Source organism: Protopterus annectens, chromosome 3.part1 (assembly GCF_019279795.1).
Source record: "Protopterus annectens isolate FY-2018-M chromosome 3.part1, PAN1.0, whole genome shotgun sequence".
In the NCBI taxonomy this organism is placed as follows: domain Eukaryota; kingdom Metazoa; phylum Chordata; order Ceratodontiformes; family Protopteridae; genus Protopterus; species Protopterus annectens.
Genome location: NC_056732.1, coordinates 1,072,301,696 through 1,072,325,587, shown reverse-complemented (window position 1 = coordinate 1,072,325,587; position 23,892 = coordinate 1,072,301,696). Strand labels below are relative to the sequence as shown.

Sequence of the window (23,892 nt, the reverse complement as noted above, 5' to 3'; positions counted from 1 at the left end):
TCAAGGGGCCAGTTCTTCCACGATTAAAGTACAATTGGCGGCTATATCGCATTATCACATTGGACAGGACACAGCTCCCTTATGACAGCGAAATTATGCAAATCCTTTCTCAAGGGAGTTTTTATTAAGGCCTCCAGTCAAGGAGGTTGTACCGCCTTGGGATTTGTCTTTAGTCCTGCAGGCCCTTACTGCTCCTCCCTTCGAGCCTGCAGCTTCTGCTGATTTAAAATTCCTTTCCTGGAAGACTGTCTTTCTGGTAGCTATCACTTCAGCCAGAAGGGTGTCTGAGCTTCAGGCTCTTTGTGTCAAACCGCCTTACCTTTCTTTCTTCCCTGATAGGGTGTGCCTCAGGACCAATCCATCTTTTCTTCCGAAGGTCTCTTCTGAATCCAATATTAACCAGTCAATCAATTTGCCTGTCTTTTTCCCAAGTATTCAAACAAAGGGGAATACAAATTGCATTCATTGGATGTTCATAGACAATTACGCTTTTATATTAACAGGACAGCTGGCCACAGGAAATCAGATCAGCTGTTCGTCTCCTTTGCTAAATTTGCTCTGGGTAAAGCAGTGTCTAAAGTCACTCTGTCTAAATGGATTGCTAATTGCATATTGCAGGCATATGACACTTCAGGCAGACCTGCTCCTCAGAGGGTTACGGCTCATTCTACTAGGGCAGTTTCTACGCCAGCCGCCTTTAAGTCCCGTGTTTCGTTGGATGATATCTGCTGCAGCTACTTGGGCCTCGCCTCATACTTTTATTTCTCATTACAAGGTGGATGTTGTTTCTAGAGGAAGAGCATCCTTTGGCTCAGCGGTCCTCCGGAACATCCTTCCATGATGGCCGCCCAAGATTCAGGTAGCTAGGGACTCTGTCCCACAGGTTGCAGACGAATGAAGTCTTCCTACTTCAGATTTAGAAGTTATGTACTCACCATAACGTTCCATCTGAGTAGGTGACTTCATTGGGATGCAACCATCCCCCCCTCCATCCCCCTGACCTTTATAGAGCGAGTATTTATGCTGTTTTAGTGTACTGTTGTCAGTATTTTGAGGCAAACTCAATCTGAGGTCAGTCAGGGCTTGGCAAGGGGTTATGGGTAAGAGGGAGGAGCTAGGAGCTCGGAGCCTAAGCTTTTGAATTGCCGGCTCGGATCCGAGGTCGGATCCGATACCCACAGGTTGCATCCGAATGAAGTCACCTACTCAGATGGAACGTTATGGTGAGTACATAACTTCTAATTTTCAGTTTCTTCACTAGCCATACACCCCCCCCCAATTTGTCGATAGTTGAGGTGGGACACCATTACGTTTGTTAAGGTTAGTGATGGTGGTGTTTGGATGATTTTTGCAGTCATTGCTGACTGGTGGCTCAGAATGAATCTACCTCCCTTTCTCGGGTCAGCAAAATCCTGAAGATGTAGCTCACTGTGGCCGCTGATAGACTGCACCCCTTTTTTAGAGGGAAGTACCTCAGCAGTCACTGACTGAGGGGGAGGGGAGTTACAGCATTGGCGAGCTGGCCATGTGCTGTTCTTCTCAAGAGACTACCCATAGGCTACTGCAGCAGTGAAGAAATTCCGACATTTGTTAAGGATAAGCAATTCTTGCATAACAGTACTTTAATCATCATAAATTTGGTCATCCTTTCCTATCAGTCTCTCTCAATCGATTGTCATCTTTAATCCTGCAGCTTCAGTGCAATATTTCTGCCCCCCCCCCCACACACACACACACACACACACAAACAAAAAAAATATCCTGTCTGCCAGGTCTTACATTTCCACAAACTAATGTAGCTTATCCCCCTGTCTTTTCTTTCTGTATAATTCTTGCTGCAAATGTTTAAGCCAACACTTCAAAGACTAATATTTTTAGCTTTTCTTCTGCAGAAACCTATCTCTGTCTTAATTACCTTTCAGGTACATGTTACATTCTCCCACTACTCTCACGACTTTTCTCCCTCCCTCTTTGAATTGCACCTCACCACTTCATGTACTCAGTGATGGCCTGTACTTCCCATTTGCTGTTTACTCCATTTCTGTGACTAACATTTAACTCTAAAACAATGTGGATGGATGAACTCCTATCTCCAATCCAGTCTCTCTGATCTTTTAATAACAAGGATACACATACTAAAATCCTGTCCACCCTGCTAAGTTGCTTATCTTCAGCCCTTGGAAATGTGAACTTGTACTATGTAGAATGAGCTCTTATTCAGGTATCCACTTGTCTTTTGTTCCTTCCCACATATTTGAAACTTCTCTTACCCTTCCATTTTTCATGCTTACTAAAATTTCTGTCTAATAGTGTTTACTACCATATTGATATCCCCACCAGTTATCTCCTTATCACACCCAGGAGTGTCTGCCTGCCATATCTCATAAAATAAAAAAAATTAAAAAATCTAGAACGTTGTCATTAGGATCATAAATGGAAGTTGTCTTCCTTTTTTTTATCCTACAAAATCAGCTCTGTAAAAACTCATTTGCCATAAGTTTCCTTCCTCACATAATTTAGTCTGCCATTTCAGACCAATGGGGTTCGAATGGAGAGATAAGTCAGCAAAGCAGGGCAGTATTGCTGAAGTTGAATTCATCCTCAAGTCATGGTGAGTACCTTCACGAGGTCGACCATGTTTTTCACAAAATCTCACCAAGACAACACTGATACACAAGCTGTATTTATATAGCATACATCATGGACAGAAGTAGGTTAAAAATTAAAAAAAAAAGAACTGGGTGCACAAGACCCTGGATAAAAAAAAATGCTCAATCCTGGTAGGTGCACTGGTGCCAGGACTGGAAAAGATTAGTGTAGTATCCTCAAAATATGTAAACATTCCTACAATGGGGCCAAGGATGGCCCCCCTGTTGTAGAAGGAAGTAGCAGTCCACAAAAATCACAAAAACTGATAGGCCAAAGAAGAGCCATAAAGACGATAGAGTGGATTATTGAGGATAAGAAAGAAATTATGTATTGTTACTATTATGCAAAAAGCCCAGAATTTCTAGACATAAGATGTACCAAAAGACTGAGACAAATTAGAAGATGGCAGACTTTAGGGATTCCCTGCAGACCACTCTGTCGGGGAAGCTGGGTGAGCAGATTGGATTGACTTGGGAGATGATTTTTTTGGGTTATAGTAGAGAATTGGAATTGCCTAGACATAGTAAAGCTTGCTGAGTCTAATTATGTTGGCTGCCGAAAAAGCAGTTACTAGAAAATGGAAATCAGAATCTAGACCAACTTTATTAGAAGTAGTGAATATATTAACAGAGATAGAACAACTGGACTTGGGATCTTTAGATAAGGGCGGGAGCAAACTACATAGGAAAAAATGAGAATTGTGGAAACAGTATATGCAGAGAAGAAACGAGATGCAAGAGGCAGGATTTGAATGAGCCATATAATGCTCAACTGGTAATGACTGGATAGATTTCATTATAAGTGATGTATAATGTTTACAGCTACAATTATTTCTATGGTGTCTGTGATGTATGCTGTTTGCAACTAAAGTGGTGTCATGTTTGTTTTTCGTTTGTATAAATATAAGATTGCCAATGTCATGTGAAAATGTAATAAAGATGTTTGTTGGAATAAAGGGAGAAATTAGAGGAAAGAAAAATATTTCCACAAGAAAAACTGTTAGAAGCTTCATATAAAAATTTGTGTTCATTACTGCAACAGTTTTGTGAAAAACAGTATATAGACCAAGAAATGTTGATCTGTTTGGAAAAAGAAGTATCTGAGAAAGTGCGAGATTATAAACAACAAAACCTAGAGTTTTTTGAAAAGTATAAAAAAGAAATTAGGGATATGGGAAAGAGAGATCTGATATGGCACACTATTTATGCAAAGCCAAAAGTCAGATTAATCAAGATAAAGAAGGCAGTCCCAAAGATATTCAAAGAGAAATATTGGCGGAGGCATTCAGATATGGAAAATTTCATAGTTAAAAAAATATCACAGAGGGAATGTAGAAACTAAGATTAGTAAAGTAGAAGTAAAAAAAAATAGAAGTTGAATGTATGGAATGCCTGAGAAGTGAAGGATTTGCTGTAGAAGGCCTAATACAGGTTACATCACAGCATGATGGAACGAGTCCCCACAGTAAGGAGAAATGGGAAGATCAGGAGACATCTGAAGAAATATGGACATGGGAAAGAAATATTTAATATGGTATAATATCTATGCATAGGAGAAAGCAAAACTAATCCATACAAAAAGAGCAGCACCAAAGATATTTGAAGAGAAATAAAAGGAATCTGGGCATGGAAAACTTTACAATACAAAAAATAAGAAGACAAAGTAAAAAAAGAGATTGCTAGTGGAGAAGTTAAAGAAATAGAAACTGAGGTTATGGAGTACCTGTGAAGTGAAGGATTTAGTGTAGAAATTGTAATTCAGAAAGCACCAAAACAGGATAGAGCAGTGAACATCCAAATTAAGGGGAAATTGGTGGAACAGGAAATTGGTGGAATTGGGTCAGGTGTCATATGAAGATATTTTGGACCCTTTCACAGGAAACCAGTATAAACATTCACTTGAAGCTGAACAGCAAGGGAAGAAGGAACAGGATACTGTGGAAATTCTGACGCAATTAATGTTGAGTAGTGATAGGCCAGTGAATTCCCATATGACAGAGTAATAGATGGCCCAAAATGAAATGAAAGAGAATGTGCCACAGGAAGATGCCATAGAACTTTCTATAGAGTGCTCGCAGGAAATGGAAAACAAAAATTGTGCCCTCGGTTTAGAAGAAAATGAGTAAGAGAAGCTGCTTGATTTAATGGAGATAGACATATTAAGATCAATGAAAGAAATAGACTGCATATAGTCAATAAAACCCAAAAAGTCAGAAGATTGATGATACAAATGAACACAGTAATTAGGACTGTTCATAGAGATCCATGCAGTAAAACAGAAGTAAACAGGATATATTACTGTGCAGCCAAATTAATAACTGATAAACTTCTAGCATAAGAACATAGGTTAGTGAGCGAAAGGAGAGGGAGAAATTGAATACCATCTTGGAAGTATCGAATAGAGAAAACTATAAAGCAATTAAGAAGCGTCACTGTTAAGAGTATAAAAGAGGGAACCAATCAACAAAAATAATTGGACGTTATAAAAGCAATGTGCGTTATTAGAACAGATCAGGATCTATCATGCACTGTTGCAAATAAACTAAAAATCTCAGCACAGGTGGAAAATCTTAGAAGATACTCAGATAAATATAAAGGAAAAGTACAACATAAGCAATTTATTGATTACCCAAAAACGTTTTATAGAGAATTGGGAAACAAGGTAAAAGGAATTGAAAGACCACCAAAAAAAGAAATGTATACATTTTGGAGAAGTATTAATGAAGATCCTATGGAACATAACAAAGATGCTAAATGCATAGAATTAGTAAAAGGAAGAATAAGATGTTTAAAGGTACAGAATATGAAATGAGATGAAGTAACAGCCAACAAGATTGAAACAAAGTTAAGAAAAGCCTCTAAGTGCAAAACCCCAGGCCCAGATACAGTACCTTACTTCTGGTTAAAAGTACTAACATCTTTGCACAAAGATTTAGCCATGAGTAAGAACTATTTATATTTTCACGCTGAACAGACACCAACCAGGTTAACAGGAAAAACAATGTTCCTACTTAGGAGTGAACCTGCAAGCTACCCTAAAAATTATAGACCAATAACTTGCCTTCCGATGACATATAAACTGTACATTGGAACTGATGCTGACAGAGTTTAAAGTCATTTAGAAAAAAACTCAATTATGGCAATAGAACAAAAGGGCAATAAGTCATATGGAGCAAAGGATTATTTGTTAAAGTCACAGTGGAGAACTGTAAAAAGGGGAGGAACCTAAGTATGGCATGGATTGAGTGCAAAAAAGCATTTGGTATTATCCCACATTCATGGATAAGAGTGCTTAAAAATGTATAAGATATACACCCTACATTGATCAACTACATTACAGTCACCATGAAGCAGTGGCAGACCACTTTGCAATTAAGCCATAGTAAAGGACAAATTATTATTCCATGGATAAAAATTCAAAGGGGGGGGGGTTCCAAGGTGAAGACCATCACTGCTGCTATTCTGTCTTGCCCTTAAACCATTAAGCCGTTTACTTAACAGCTTAGGCTATGGCCATAATCTGGCTCCTAGAAAACAAAGTGTGAAGACTTCTCATCTTCTTTGTTGATGATTTACAACTGTATAGCTCATCAGATGAGGAACTGAAAGCACAACTGCAAGTTGTCAAAACTTTTTCAGATGATATACAAATGTCATTTGGTCTTGATATATGTGCAAATGCAACCTTTAAAGCAGGAAAACTGCAGCACCAAGAAAACATCAGTTTGGGACAAGAATATGATACAAACGAATTTGAGCAAGAGGGAGTGTATAAATATTTGGGAATTAATGAAAGATTAACAATAAAACATTAACAAATGCGAATAAAACTAGGTAAGGAATATCTTAGAGGACTTTAATCCTGAAAACAGTGTTGACATCTAGGAACAAATTCAAGCTGTAAACAAATTTGCTCTTCCTGTCCTAACTTATGTTTTTTTTTAGTGATTGACCCAAAAACATGTTGGATAGATTAGACATGAAAGTAAGGATGCTTCATGCTCACCAAATAATTTATAAAAATTGGTGCATACTAAGATTATATATTCCCTTTTCCGATGGAGGTGTGGGCCTCCTTGAAATTGATTACATATATAGATCTGCAGTCGTCTGACTGCGCACACATCTGCTGACCTCACAAGACCCAAATGTAGTGAAAGTTTTGAAACATGAGAATAAATCTAAGATGATGTCTCTGCTTAGTCTAGCAGAAGCATATTGGTGTCGAGCAGTAATGGAAATCAAACCAGAAGTAGATGAAAGTCAGGCAGCAACTGTGAATGTACCAAAAACAAATGAAAGATATTAAAGTGAACGACTAGATGAGAAGGCAAGAAATGTGGAAAATGCATAAATATAGTTTCAAGTATAGAAAACTTCTGGAAGAACCTCATGATGATCAGGATCGAATACAGGAAAGATTAAGGAGAAGCAAATTCAAACCAAGAGATCAAAGGTTAATATTGGTGACCCAAGATAATGAGCTACGTACTCGTTGGTTTACAAAGTCCATTGAACTCATGGGAGAAAAAGAAAAATGTAGGTTTTGTAAAACAGAATTAGAAACAGTTGCACACCTCGTTGCTGGTTGTGGCATACTAACGGCAGAAGGGACTGTATGCTGAAAGGCATAATAATGTGGCAAGACTGTTGCACTGGGGACTTTGCAAACATTGTGGTACTGAAGTGTTTGAAAAACACTGGAAACATGAGCCACAGCGCATCATAGAAAATGAAGTCTACATCACATGGGATCACCCATTACCAACAGTTCAAAAGATAGGCGCTAGAAAAACGAATGTAGTGGTCCATGAAAAGAGGACACAAGTACACTGATCATTGAAATTGCCACACCCATTGACTATAGCAGCTTGTGTACAGAGAGAGACAGTTATAAAATGTCAGGATTTGCCGGCAGAAACGAGAGCAATGTGGAAGAAAGATACCCAGACAGTTCCAATAGTAGTAGGAGCAACGGGTCTTTATAAAAAAAGAATCTGCAATCTTATTAGGTACATTACAAATACATGTAACTCTGAGAATTGCAAGAGTCCTTATTGGGCACATTGCTGGTGCTGCGAAGAGCACTTTTAGTTAACATCAAAGATTGAAACAATACTAATTTCATGAACTTTAATCGTATTTTGACTTGGGAATGAGGTCTATTCCCAGCATGGTATTAGAAACCCAAAAGACACGGAGAAATTAAAAAATACCATTAACCCATTTCTTTTTCTGACCCACCTTCACCATTCTACACTCCACAATCTACCAATATCTATCTTACAATTTTGAACTTCCTTCTTTGTAAGCTAAATGGTCTGCTTTGTGTACTCTCATAGGGTAACTAATACCTCCTACATTTTCGTGTTACTGTAAAAAAAAAAAAAAAAAAAAAAAAAAAAAAATCCTTCCCCCTCCATACCCATTACTGTCCTGTCATTCTTTGTAAGACTGCCCACACCATTGTGTACAGATTATCCCCCCACCACAATATTCCAGAGCCCGGACTGAATCACTGACCCTATGACCAATACTTGGTCTGCACCTAGCTGTAGAAGCCTTCGTGGTACATGAGGGATTGGTTTTCATCACACTCATGGATTACCCCAGTCCCAAATCCATCATTCCCTATACACACACACATACCATGTATTGCAATAACTGTCCCATCAGCTCATTCAAAAAAAAATGGAGTGGCGTCAGTTTTATAGGACCAGCTCTCCCTTGTTAACTAACTGGTAATCAAACAAATCTTTTGTTAGCCTACACCCTCCAAGGGGTAGGGTGGGGTAGGGGGAGTATTTCAATTTTACAAGTGAGCTGATACAAAGAACATATGTAGCTTAATACTAACCAAGCCAAGTGAAATGTATGCAGTGACTACAGTCCATATATAACCTTTTTTCCACTAACCCCGTATTACATACATCTTTAAAACATCTGCTTCTAATTTCATACCTGTTTAGTCCTAAAAGAAGGAAAAAAGGAATAAACTAAATTCAAATGCATCAATTTCTCACTAATAAAGAATTCTCAAAATAAAGTCTAACTTTTGTCTTTTAATGTTGAATGTTGACCTTTAAGCAAAATGTCTAGTCTTTAGAATAAACAAGATCCAGAAAAGCATCAGCTCTCCTTTCCAAAGCACTGTCATTTACTTAAAAGAAACCATATCGGACTTGTTAATCATATAGTTGGAAACAAAAAGAAAAGTAATTTACTCATTTCTGCTTTTCTTCACTTTGTTCAGTCAGTTCCACATACTAGAAAGCATTGTTTTGTGCTGTATTGATATTGGCGATACTGCAGTGATCCTATTTCTCGATTTCCCGTATTCTTATGCAGTTATCACGTGTTGCATGTCCCAAGTTGTCATCACTGGCCTCTGAACTCATTTCCTTTGCCCAGTTTCTGGGATTTTGTTCCCAGCTGTGATGTCTAGCTCAACTAGGATTTCATGTGCATTTCTGTAATGCTTGTCATTCCATTCTTTAAAAACAGCTGTTAAGGCTACTTCCTGCCCTTGAGTATTGGGTAGAATCTCCTCGGGCATGGTGCCCAAACCTCCTTTTTTTGTCATGTAGCCTGCTTTTTTTGGGGTCAGAATTGATTGGACTTCACTTCCTTCCTTCCCACACTGCTGACACCACTGTGTAGACCAGTCCATTTTCTTGCTTTTGTACTTGAACTTTTGTTGATTTGGCCCTTTGTCCATGTTGCAGGGCACCTGATTTTAAACCATCAGTGGCCTATGCATTATGACTTAAATTGCAATCTTGCTGCGAAATCTTGAACCACCTTCTCTGGCCTTGCACTACAGCAAGAGTGGTTGGTTATATGAGCCACATGATGAGCACCATCTTTTTTATTTCATGCCAAACTTGTGCCAAAGTAGATCTCTTCAAGAAAAGAGCCCAAGAAAAATCTTGGACATGTCCTTCCTCACTGATGCCATAGTGAAGTTAATCATTAAGAAGAAATCTTTAGATGCAAAAGAATGCAGCTTACAGATCACCTGATGGGGATTATTATTTAACGTTTAAGGAGACTTCTCTTTCCTGTGCATTGTCAGACTCCACTCTAACAGACGACCTGCATATCCACAAAACAAACTGCACCAGAATTGCATGTTCTAAAGACTTAAAAATTACCTGTGATACAAATAGTGACTACCCTGTCTATGGAACAGGCTCCCTATCAATGTGAAGCAGAGTTCCTCCCTAACCCAGTTCAAGGGCAGTTAGGACAATTGGTTTGGAAACCGGAACTGTTTTGGCACCTGTGTCAGTAATGGACACAAGCTAACCTGTAAATGGTTCATCTCCCAGGCCCATGCTTACACTTATCAAGCTTATCAGAACTTGTCAGAGATTTGGTTGCATGGTTTGGCTTAAAAAGCCCCTTGTGGTCGTTGGCCTAGTAAACACATATGAATCTGTGAACCAGAGTCCAGTCCATCTCTTTCAGATCTTTTGTTGTAGTATGTTGAGTGTGAATTGTAACCTTCTGATTTTTTAAATACTTTTTCATGTAAAAGGCCTACTTTAGATTGAAGAGAAGAAAGGATTTCTTTTTGATTACTTAACCATCTCTGTAATCCTTGCATTTCCAAATAAACAGATTCCAACATTTTTACATCCCTTTTTATCTTTTCTACTCTGAAAGCTTACTAGATGAACTATTGCATATATTAGCCCATTAAATGAATAGTTGGTAGGCTGCATTTTTGGGAGTTTACTAAATACCTACTGACAGACAGTAGGATATTGGGAGTTTAGACGCTTTACTCTTTCATGTTAGGCTGAGGAAGAAATTTGGATCGCTTTGTGGAATCTCGCACAGTGGATACAGACTGGTGAAGGGGAAGGGTCTCTGTACTCTCTCCTGAAGATGCCTCCTTTGGTGAAATCATGGAAGTGATGAATGAGATCAGGGATTTGGCCCACCTACCACCCTTCCCTTGATAAGGAAGTATGTATCAAAGCTTTCAGAGTTGACCCATCTACTTCTGCGTGATGCATCCTGCTGACGGACTCACTGACATGGTTGTGGATAGGGCATGATCCTTCTCCTGAAATTAGAGGAGTAGTAAAGGTCTCTGATTTTGGAGGGCATTTATCAGGAAAAAACTTTAAACGTTTCTAAACTGTTGCCTGATTGCTCCTGTATGGAGGCATTTTTCTCTTCAAACAAGTGTAGTTGGTCATCGCAACAGAGTCTGATATCCAGAAGCTGTGTAATCCTTTTTACTTCAACCTAAAAACCTCTTCAGAGCTTCTTCCCAAAATTGCACACAGTCAAAAAAGAGCTGCAGTGCAACTAATTTCACAACTTTTATCCAAGAGAGAGCCATCCAAGAGGCCTGAGCAGAACAAAAAGGATCTGGGATCTACTCAGATTCCTTTTAGTTCCAGAAAAGAACAAGGACCTTAGGCTGATTATAGACCTCAGCAGCCCTATGTTTCCATGGGAAAAAAAAAAAAAATCCTAAGTTCTGTATTGTGACTGGTGCAGTCCCTCCTTTTACTCCTAAGGAAGGGGGACTAGATGTGCTGCATAGACCTTCATGATGCTTATAGCCACATGAAGATTGCAAGGCAGCACACAATGTTCCTTCCCTTTGAACTCGGGGCTGGTCACTTCCAGTTCCAGACTCTTTTTGGTCTCACCACATTCCCCCAGGTATATTCACCAGTGCATGTCTGTAGTGGCAGTACACCTCTGCCTGCAAGTTCTGTGTGTTCTCATATCAGGAAGACTTGACTCCTTCCTGCAAACAGAAAGGAATCTATAATCTTAGCAAGATACTACTTACTCCTCTTGGTATCTTCATAAGTAATGAAAAATTGGAGCCTCCATGAATTATTTGCTTTCCTAGGATGCCAACTAGATGACAAAACTTTAATTGCAAAGCCTACCAGAAACAAGGTTACCTCTGTCACCCTAGTTCCCCATTCCAGATACTTCATTAGGGCACTACAGTGGAGACTCTCAGGTCTATATTATATGCTCGAAGTTTTAAAACTTCGACGCTCATATGATTGACACCATATGAGTGAAGTTTTAAAACATCAAACATTTAATAAAAAGTAAAAAAAAAAAAAAAGCACCCCTGCACCCCCCCCCCCACTACTTAAATATACCATCTCTAAGATCGCACTACAGTGAAGTAAAGGGATATATTCCATACGATGATCTCCATTGAAACTTTCACGCTTTCAAAAGTTCGCTCATATGGTGTCTGACCATATGTGACTCGAACTTTTGAAAGTTTGAGATTCTGATATAGACCGAGACAGCTCAATGATATTAGCTGTAATAGATGACTGAGTGATGGAGAAGCTTATCTTTCATCAGCATTTTAAGTGGTGGATTCAGTCACCATTCAGTCCAGGAAGGCAGGCACCTTTTTATGCTCCATTTGCCTTCAGCTGCAGTAACCATGATGGAAATGAAGGCTGTCCTAGCATTGCAGGCACTTAGCGACATCCTGTCAAAAGGTTTTATCTCCATCTACATAGGCCACATTTCTGTGGTATGGTACATTGAGCAAGGAGAAATTTGCCCTTATCCTGTATGTTGCAAGGCCATAAGAGAGTATGGCAGTTGCCCGTCTTCACAGCATTTTCTTCTGGCAGGTCTTCAAGTAGACAGGCTCTTTCCCTGTACTCTGATGCTTTACAAGTGGCCCCTCAACCCAGCAGTGGCAACCAAAATTTTAAGCTGCTGGTCCAGCCTTGCTACAGTCTGTTTTATTTTCTTCACTATACAAATTGCAGCAGCTGTTTTGCTGTGATCCCTTCATAGGGACAGTTAGTGATGGTGTTAGCCCATCCTTGGCCTCCTATTATGCCTTCTCTCTACTTCTTCACATGGTTTAATCATTGAATGATTCGGAGCCTCTCTACATATTGTTAATCTTCTGACTCTATTAGGTTAAGAATTACTGTGTATTAGCTAAACCGTGATATTCTTTAACTAGTCTGTATGCATAACTGCTTGTCCAGACTGTATCTAGACAGTATTTTAACTTCTGTGCCCTATATATTGTATTTCTGTATGTTTCAATGTGGAGTTTTTCTCCCGGGGCCTCTGCAGCTATGCCTTTTTATGGGGATCATGGTCAACCCTACAAAATCACAGCTGGTACCTCTCCCTGTCCCTGACATTCATCTTCCAATTTTGATGTGGTACTGAGTATGGTTACATACAGAAAGAATTGTTACCGTAGTGCAGGCCATTTTAGATCTGTCACATAGCCCGTCACTCAATGTAGCAGCAGTTCTGGAAGTGTATGGCAGCTTTCATCCAAAACGGTGCAAAGCACCAGGCTAATGAGAGTTCTGCAGTAGACTTGGAACTCAGTGGAGTCGAGCAACAGAAACAATGATGTGAACTGTAAAGCATTCAGATGTTTGTTTGAAGAATCTGCTGTGGTAGTCAAAACCAGAAAATCTCAGTTCATGGATTTTTTATTCATGCTCTCCCCACTGATATGATTACCACAGATGTTTGCTTAATGGGGTGAAGGTATTGTCTAAATAGAACTGTCTAAGGGACGTAGACGTCAGATTAGGTTTTGCACAATACTGTCTTGGAAATAAGACAGTTTTCTTAGCATTGCAGACATTTTAAGACTTGCTTCCCCAAGGTAAACTGTCCCTCCACCCTAACAACATGGCAGTGGTATGGTACATAAACTAGTAGGGTGGAACGTGGTGCTACCTGCTATGCAAAGAAGCTGTGGGAATGGGCCATAACATCACTTAGCTTTCTGATAGCAATGCACATACTAAATACTTCCAGCATAATTATTGATAGCATGAGCAGGCAAATTATGCTCCCATATGAATGGTACCTCAATTCTGTACCATTCATGGTCTTCCCCAAGTGGTAGAATTCTTATTGCAGTTTGTTTGTTTTATCATTGGACACCTAATGTGACTGAGTTTTCTCCATCATCTCCCAAGATGGACCTCGCCCCCAGTTGGTGCACTCTCAAACATTTGGCTTTCAGGACTCTTGTATGCCTTTCCTTCAGTTCTGTTCAACACCAAGCTTTTACAAAAAGCCAAGATGTGCAGAGCCAAGCTCATTGTCGTAGCTTGGTTGTGGCTTTTCCAGATTTAGTTCCCTGGCTAAGAACACATCTACAGCACCAACTCCTGCTATCTCCATCCATCTGGTCAGCGTCACTCAGACATTCATTCCCTCCAGTTAACTACATGGTTTCTCTTATTCCAGTGATGGCTTTAAACCCTACACCCTCATATGAGGTTAACTATTTGATTACAGCTTTTCAAAGTTCAACAAGAAATCTATTAGATAATGGAAGGTGGCCGAGGTTTTATTCCTGGGCTGCTCAGCCCCACATAGATTATTTTTTGGCTAAAATATCCCAAGTACTGACCTTTCTGGCAGTTGTATTTAAAGCAGGGGCTAATTACTCATCTGTTATGGTTCATTTAGCTTCTAATTTGTAAGGACTCTGTTCCTCACCCATAGTATCACAAGTTCTGGAAAACGTGTTTCAAGGAAGTGTTTTATTTCAGATCTCCATTAACTCATCCTGCTGCTCCATGGGATCTAAATTTTATTCTGGAAGAAACTTACTTTTTCCATCTTTGAACCCAATGGCTCTGCTGACATTAAATTTCTGTCATAGAAAACACTCTTTCTTGTAGCGATAAATTCTACCAAATGATTTACAGAATTGCATGCATTGTCTAAATTTCCCTGTGTAATTTTTCATAGAGAAAATGCCCCCAAGAGCTAACCCTATTTGCCCCATTATCCAATTTGAGCCAGTCCATTCATTTTCCTGTGTTCTTCCCAAGTCCTTCTAATAGGGGAGAGTATAAGCTGCATTGTTTAGACAATAGACACAGAACTTTGATTTTACCTTCACAGAGCAAATTATTTCATGATGGCTGATTTGTATTAGCTTTTTATTTGTATAAATATGTATATTTTATATATATGTATATATATATATATATATATCTCATCAACGTTTTTTTCACCAATTGTTTGTTTGCCTATATCTTACTGGCTGGTGATAATCAAAAAAGAAGTTAATGTAATAGAACTCATTGTGTCTGTAGCAAAATTTCTGTGGGTCATTCAGATGATATCCAAGCTTGTTTTCTTAAGTCTCATTTATTACATCATTGTTAAACTGTAGGAAGGATGATTTTTTATGAATGAGTTAAATTTTACTGGTGGGTGAATATCATGGTGTTATTTATGGTAATTACAGAGGCTGTAAATAAGGGGTTGGGGAAGAATGTTCTAGATTTGTTAGTATATCTACGATAACGCCATCCCTATTAAGATTTCCTGCTGTTTTCCAAGCCATTTTGCCATAATATTTTAATATTTGGGTATTTTTATTTGTTGATCATTCAGTCATGCTTGGTTTGGTTAGCTATTTAATGTACGAGCAATTCATAGCCCTAGTTTTTTTTCTGGTAGTCTTGTTTTTAGTCATTCTTTTACAGTGATTGAGACAGCATTAACTAACCCATCAGATCTATAACTATTAAATTAGGTATACCTTGGAATTTGTATGTAAACCACATTTCAGTAATTGTACAGATATTAGCATATTGGAAGCAAAGAAAGAAGCTAATTCACCCATTTATCAAAACCACCTTCACCTATTTTTGTTCTCAGTTTAATTTAGTTTTCATTTTCTTTTGTCTTGAAAGTTGAATAGGTCTTAAAATGGTTCTGTGACTGAGAAATTTGGATACATGGGTACAGCTCACCAGAAGAACACTCTCTTGCTGATGGCATGTCTCACTGTGCTTGCTATCCTTAAATATCCTGCCATCACATCTTTAGTCACTGATTGTGTGCCAGCATTTTATCATGATAATTGAGTATTGTACAAGTGATGAGAGGCTTTCACTAAGCGTATCTCTTTGCCATGCTTACAAACATGTTTGATAGCCCCTTTGTATCCTGTTGAATATGAAAGAAAGGTGGTCCTGTTTTAGATTGCACACTTAAAACACAACCATTGACAATTTCATAGTTGGTCTTTATTCTTTTTACCTATTTGAATGGCTCTTGTTTTGACCCCAGGAAGGTACAAAATGGTCACAAACCCCTTAGAGTCCAGTGAGACAAGTGTTTTATATTTTTTCTTCTGCCACAGTTTTGTCAGAATCTATTCCTTCTGCTGGTAGGATTGCATCTTTTGTATTGAAGGTCTAGGTTGCTTTCTCGTAGGCAGGTTTGGAAGCATACACACCATGTGCCCTTTCAACTGACAACAACTGCTGTGGTATACCAGTCTAGTTGCTTATTTGTTATTTAATACAATTAATGCAGTCTGTTTATTCCAGCTTCTCTGGTATAGCTGAAAATCTCATGTTTTCCCTATGTGCTCAGTCTTCTAATTCCATTTTTTGAAACATCTTTTCTTGAGCAGTCTCATATTCAGCCAGTCTTTTCTTCATTTCAACCTCTGATTTTTGCAGCTTTATCACCTCATCTGAGTTTCTGTTTAAAGCTTCCTTTTTTTCAGCCTTTTGTTGTTTGTGTTAATATACTCCATTTTTTGAAACCAGGTCTGTGTGCAGTTGTCTTGCATCTTCCTTTAGGTTACTGGAACTCATGTCTGGAGGTTGTATTGCTTTTTGCTGAACAGCCACAGAACTTTCCCCAGCAGTGTTCCTCACTTTTTGCTGCTGATTTTTTTTCCAGATGCTCTATTTCTTTTTTGCTGGCATCCAGGCAGTATACTTACTAGCTAGTTACTGACATGTACCCATAAATACAAAAGTCTAATGGCCTTTTCTGTTGAGTTTCTGTTTTCATAGTAGGAGAGCTAGAGTTAAACAGTTACTCAATTTGCAGCCATCTTGGAAGTCCCAGTGTGACAAGTGTCTTATTCATAGTGAAGTTATCAAATTTTTTTTTCAGTCTAGCTAGGTACATTTTTAACACTTATTATTTTGTTGACATGACTTCTCTGCCATGATACTGTCTGTAATCTGTATGTTTGATTTAATGTAGCCATTGGATGATTGGCATAATTTGTTACCCACATGGAGTTCTGGGTTTGTGGAGCTTGTGGCTGATTGAGGAACAGGTGAAATGTTAGTGTGTGTTCAGAGCCTCTGCATATGTTGTGGCTGGTATGTGTTTATGCCCACAGTGTGTGGCTGCTGCCTAAAATTTATCTTAAGCACTCTGGACATGCAACTAATGCAGAATGTTATAAGATCATGTCAGAAAGAAGTGCATTTTCTAAAAGTGAAACTCTTGTACTTAGATTAATTTAAATAATCTTTAGTGTGACTTTGAAAGTTAATTCATGATATGCCTATATGTAATCTGTAAAGTGAAGTGCTGTCTGTATCACAATGTAAATAAGTAAAATGTGGAGCAAGGCATTATAGTTAGAATGCGTGAAATATTCTGAAAAAATTCAGTGTTATCTTTATATGGAATAAAACAGACTATGGCCTTGTTGGTTTTCTTAAAAACTAAGTAGATTGCACTGATTTTTCAAGTTATTTTGTTTTGCTTTCAGGGATGTGAAAGCAGGCAACATTCTTCTTGGTGAGGATGGCTCAGTACAGATTGCAGGTAAATTCTTTACCAGTATTCTAAGAAGTGAGTGTTGATCAGCTGTATATTTGAGAAGCCAGTTATAAGGAGCAGATTTCTTCAGAATTTTCCATAATAAATATAAAATAACTATGTTTCATATAAGCTTATTCCTGATTCTATTTATTTATGTCACTGTTTACCACAGTTCTTTTTGGGTTCATGCAGCCGCCAGTGAAGTTATGTAAGTTTCTCCATTTTTTCCAGAGTAAGGACCATGGGAGAATTCAGCTTTTATTTTTCAATTTGTAAGAAAAATTGAAAATCTGTTTCAAAACAGGACAACCTGGTTTTGTAAAAGGAATTCAATGATGTCCTCCTATTCCTTTAAGTATTCTTAGTGTGGGATTCCCCGCCTCAGGCGACCCAAATGTTGGCTCCTATACAAAAGCTTAAGCCTGGTTGCTGTACGTGCATGGGATGTCACACATAGGGTCATGAACCAGGGACCTTAAAAGTGATGTCTGCATGCACAGACCTTAGAACTTTTCAGCTGCAGTCGACCGTCACATTGATCACTTCGCTCCTGTACTTTGAAGATGTCTAAAGCTAAGTACCCCATTGGGGATTTTGTATAATTCTTGCTTCAGCTTGGTTTGCTGTACCCTACCCTTAGCTGATGTCCGCTAAGAAGGGTAAATGCCGATGCGGGCACCAGATTCCGCATAAAAATACGCACAACCGTTGCGTTTTCTGCCTAGGCCAAGAACATGACAATACCACTTGCCCTATTTGTCAATCATTTGTACCTAAGACCCTTAGAAGCCATCTGGCTGCCTTAAATCTATATTTAGAACACCAGAGACTCAAAAAGATAGCACTCAGAATGGATCTCAAGTCGGCCGCCCCGGCGGAACCACCACGGAAAAAGGCCGAGATTCTAAGGCCTTAGTACTTCTGCCTCTCTGCCTTCAGACATCCCGCCAGTTTCCGATTTAGGAGTTGAGTGATGTCTGTTAGAGCCATCTACTTCGGCAACTCCTCTCGAGGATGCCGCTTCAGAAGCAATGGCCAGCATGTCCACTGAGATAGCTCTGACGTCAGCCCCTACTAATGTCGAGGGGGAACCAGATACCACCAGACAAATGACCAGTAGGCCATTACCCGAAGCCTCTACTCCTATCCAGGTCCCTGAATCCAGGCCTTCACCTAACACTACCCCTTTGAAAAGGAAGCAGAAAACTAAACACCTGCCTCCACCCAAAGAAGGAGTTCCAGACTGACAATCTTTCACCAACTCCTTGATGCAGGCCTTCATAGCCCTTAGGCCCACGGCCTCTTCCCCCTCCACCATTCCTGTTCTCAGCCCTAGGCCTACCTCAGCTGCTACTCTTTTCCCCTTCCCACTGCCCAGGAAGGGGAAGAACAGGAGGCCTACGCCTTGTCAGATGAATCCATTTCTTAATCATCTCACATTGCCTCCCCACTAGAATATTATTCCCAAGATGAAGAATTCATAGAAGGAGAGACTCCACCAGAGGATGTTACCTTTGGGGAGTCGGTCACAAAAATGAAAGAATATTTTAAATGGGACACTTCCTAAGTGAACGAAATGCAAAACAGATACTTTAAGTTAGGTCAAGTGGAATCCCTCTCTCCTTCAGCCATCCCTCCAGTTATCCCTGCCTACCTTGATGCATTCTCTTTAGCATCAAAAAACCCAGACTCGCAACCTCCTGCCGCTAAGAGACCTGACCGTTTCTATAAAATTTCTTGTAAAACTACCCGTGGTAGACCCAGCAGTGATTGCTGTATTGCCTGACAAGCAGTCAAGACCGATTCCTTCATTGTCTCTTGCCTACTGACAGAGATAGCAAAAACATGGACAGGATAGGCAAGAAGGTTTATACCTCTTCCACCCTAGCCTTCAGAGCTATCAACTACCAAACCCATATGATAAAGTATGCTTTGGACCCTGTATCCCAAGCTTTCTACTCTCATGTCATCCACACCTGACTACCCTAGCAAGACAGAGGTAGCATCAAAACTGTCCCTGGCTTCTCAAGTGACCAGACACTCCACTAGATGCAGTTATGTTGCAGCAAAGGCCTCTGCGAGGTCAGCAGCTTCTGCATCAGTACTCCACAGATACTCTTGGCTATGCCTTCAACCCCTACCAGAGGATTTTAAGTCAAAAATCCTTGATGCCCCTCTAGATAACCCACTGTTTGGTAAACAGTCTGCAGACCTTTTTAAAAAACTTCAGGAGAAAGGTAAAGAACTGCAAGACATCAAGCACCTGCTGGTGTCTCCCATCCCTAAATTTTATAGAAATTATCCTGCTTAAGACTACCTTTGTCAGAAGGACACCCTCCTCTGCTACCCCATCCTTGAGGCAGACCACCTCCAGATCAGCAGCCTCACAGCCTAGTCAGTCAGCCCTTTTCAGGACAGAAATGGCTCCAAGAATGTGTGACTGCCTTGCCCCCACCTCCCCTTGTCAGCCCGTCTCTTCCACTGCCCCCCTCTTTGGAGATCCATCACACCAGACCACTAGGTGCTGGCAGTAGTACAAGAAGGATATTTTCTCTCTTGGAAGAAAAAACCTTTAATAACCCCCCCCCCCCCCAAAATCAACTACATATTATTCCTCAGGTCCTACAGGACCTTCTGAACCTAGGAACTATAGAAGCTGTCCCCCCAGGTCAGGAAGGAAAATACTTTTACTCAAGGTTATTCCTGGTCCCCAAAAAAGATGGCCCTTGGAGGTCAATACTAGATCTGTCCTTTCTAAACCTATTCCTAAAAGTTCCATCATTCAGAATGTTATCCCTACAGACCCTTCTTCCACCATTGCCAGCCCAGGCTTTCATACCCCACACTCTATCTGAAGGAGGCCTACCTCCATATCCCCATAAAACCCTCCCACAGAAAATACTTGCAATTCACTGGGACCTGCTCAAACTTTCAATTTTTGCCCTTTGGTTTATCTACTGCACCCAGGGTATTCACAAAATGCCTAGCTCCAACAATTGCCTTTCGCAAAACCAAAGGTGTCAAAATTTATCCCTACCTAGACGACATCCTCATTCTAGAAGAAAGAGAGGACACCCTACAAAACCGTCTGCAGTTCACCATTTCCCTGCTTCAGAGCCTGGGGGTCACCATCAACATCCCAAAATCATCCCTGATCCCTCAGCAAAACAAACTCTTTCTGGGCTGCAGGATCAGAACAGACCTGATGCGGGCATTCCTCCCTCAGGACAAAGTCCTCTTGACCCCTCTCTACCCACTTCCAAAACCTATTGCAGGTTCAACAGATATGTGCAAGATGATTCTTGCAGGTCCTGGGTCTAATGGCAACCACCATTCATGTGCTGCCATTGGGCCAGAATGCATATGCAAAAACTGCAGTGGTACTTGAAGAATGTGTGGTCCCAACACGACCCTTTGGAGTTTCAGATTACGTTCTTGCCCTGCCTCAAAGTAGAGCTAAGGTGGTGGATTAACAAGTACTAATGAACCCAGGCCTTCCACTTCAACCCCCCACCCCAACCCAGCACATGCACACACATGCATTAAACCTAGGGTGAGGGGCTACCATGAAGGGCTTTATGGTACAAGAGACCTGGCGTCCTTCCCTCCAAATGAAACATAGCAATGCGAGGGAAATGACAGCAGTTCTTCTGGCCTTTCTCCCAATCTTGCAACCAGGCCACCTTCAAATCTTCACAGACAATACCACCGTCATGTGGTACCTCAGCAAGCAAAGAGGGCGCAAGTCCTATCTACTTTGCCAGATAACAATCCAAATTTGGGACCTATCCTCCAGAAATAACTTCTCCCTGCAGGCATCATACATTCCTTCCCATGACAACCAACAAATGGATATTCCCAGCAGAATATCCTCTCTACAGCATGAGTGGATGCAGAACAGGGACATCTTCCTAGACATTGTCTGCCAGTGGGGCACACTTAAGGTAGATTTGTTTGCCACCCCCCAGAACAGACAACTGAAGAAATTCTGCACCAAGGATCACTCACCACTTGCCTGGAGGGTAGATGCCTTCAGCATTCCATGGAAGGGATGGTTTCTATATGCATTTCCAGTCTTCCCTCTCATTCAAAAAGTCCTTCTGAAGATCAGGAAGGACAAACCCAAAATCTTGCTGCTGACACCCTATTGGCCAAGGCAGCACTGGTTCCCCCTTCTACTCTCACTAGCCAAGGGCAATCACCACAAGTTAACCCACAAGGTGGACCTACTCACTCAAGAGAAGGGATCTCTCATTCACCCTCACTTACAGATGTTAGGTCGTAGCACTCTGGGTGATGAAGTTTTAATTCCCTTCAGACACCACTACTCTGAGGATGTGCTTTTAGTCCTAAGGGAGGCCAGGAAACCTACTACAAGGAGATCCTACATGTTAAAATGGGAAAGATTCTCCAAGTGGTGTCTCCACAGGCACAGGGATTCCTTTCAAGTGGCTACCTCTCTAGTCCTTACTTGTGTGTGAACTTATCAGGGCTGGCCTTTCATACTCCTCAGTGAAAGTCCACCTATCTGCAGTCTCCGCCTGCTTAACACAAGAACCTCCTCTGCTAGCCAGGCTAGATGTTAAACTTTTCCTGAAAGGAATCTCGCACATCAGACCACCAAGAAAACCCATCCCACCTCCTTGGGACCTAAACTTCATCTTGGAAAAACTTACACTGCCTTCATTTGAACTAGCCAGTGCTGCATCACTCCAAATGTGTACATGGAAGACTGTACTACTGGTGGCCCTTACCTCTGCTAGAAGGGTGTCAGAATTACAAGCTTGGATGGCCTGCTCTCACCCTACACTACCTTCCACAAGGACAGGGTGACCTTGTGCACTAACCCCTCCTTCATGCCAAAGGTGGTCAACGAACTGTCCTTTAAACCAATCCATTTCACCTGCCCACCTTCTTCCCCTCTCCCACTGATGACAGTGCGAGGATACTCCATTCCCTGGATGTACACACATAACTAAGGCTTTATTTAGATAAAACTAAGTCCATCAGAAAATCCAACCAACAATTTGCATCCTTCCACCCTAGACCTCTGTGCAAGACGGTCTCCAAACAAACCATTTCCTGCTGGATCAGAGAAACTATTTGCTTCTGCTATTTCCAACATGGCAAGGACCTACTCCAGCCATGGCATCCTCCAAAGCCTTCCTCAAATGCCTAGACACACAATCCATTCTGGAAGCAGCCACCTGGACCACCATACACACTTTCACCAGACACTACAAATTGGACCATGTCTCCAGCACCAGGGCAGGGTTTGCCAGGGCAATCCTGCAGGGCTTTTTGGAATTAGCTACCTCTGCTTCCGCCCTTCCTTCTAAAGCTGTGGCACTCTCCCACACAAAGAATACTGCAACATAGGAATAGAAGGACACAGGATAGTTGTGTAAAATTGTACCATAACCATAGATGTCCTTCTCTTCCATGTTGCAGTATTCCTTCCCCCACCCATACCCCTTTTCTCCTATTGACCTGTCTAAAGGGCATCCTGAGGCACCCCCGAGACTATGGTCAGACTAGCCAGCAAATGGCACTTTGCACCACTTGTGGGCATCATTTGTCCCTCTCTTCTGGACTGTCTGACTGGGCATTTAAGTTTTGAGGTCTGTGCATGTAGACATCACATTTAAGGTCCCTGGTTTATGGCCCTACATGTGACAATCCCACACACTTACAGCAACCAGGCTTAAGCTTTTGTATAGGAGCCGATGTTTGGGTCGCCTGAGGTGGGGAATGCCACACTAAGGATACTGCAACATGGAAGAGAAGGACATCTTTGGTTATGATAAGATTTTACACAGCTATCCTTTACTTTGTTATATGATTCTCTTTAATTTACTATCCATATGCAAACTTAATATTTTGTTTGACTTGCATTAAAATGGGTAGATGTGTTTGTATTTATTTGGTTTGTATTTTACTGGTTAGATAAGTTGGTGTGTACACTTTTCAGCCATTGTACTTGTCATTAACACTGTTTATAATAAAGTTTAAAACGGCTATAACAAAAGCAGTAACATACTAGAGCCTTTAGCACTGGGATCCTATTTCATCCCGTTCATCCAATTTGATTGATGGTATTTGGACCTTTCTCAGATCCAGTCTGGCAACTCTCTCCAAGTACTCAAACCACAAGTTCCTTCCATGCTCCCATAATGCACCTGTCCCTCACATGCCTTAGATCTTGTTTGCTGCTCAGAAGTGACTGATCATGATCTACCACACTGTAGACTACTTCAGTTTTAGCCAGCTAGTCTCTTTTCTGTATCCTTTCCCCCCCTTTAAAACTCCTTTATATTTTTTCTATAAACATAATACAAAGTCTGCTAATTTTACTCTGCTCCTTCCACTAGCAATGGGTTGGAAGACCTGGTTGCTTCTTTCAAGCATTTCTTCTCCTTACTCATCATTCTTTGTTTAGTAACTTAACAATTCTGTTGCTAGTTCAATTGTATTTTGTATGTATTGCAAATTGTGTTTCTTTTAGGCTGTTAGCTTTTGCAATAGCCTAATTAGTTGGTCTCTGTTGTATTATTGTTTTTATTGTTGCTGACTGTGGCTTTCTCATTAAGAATGGACAAAGGCTTCCAAAATTCTGCCAAATGTGGCCACAGGATTCTGCCTT

General features: G+C 40.5%; 1 protein-coding gene across 1 annotated transcript in view; it reads left to right on the top strand.

Moving 5' to 3' along the window:
* Positions 1-23,892, top strand: part of LOC122798354 (serine/threonine-protein kinase OSR1-like) — a 2,305,884-nt gene that overhangs the window by 521,796 nt on the left and 1,760,196 nt on the right. The window contains exon 5 of the mRNA XM_044067206.1: positions 17,197-17,252. Coding sequence (XP_043923141.1) covers positions 17,197-17,252 — 56 coding nt within the window. The remainder of the gene's footprint in view (positions 1-17,196; positions 17,253-23,892) is intronic.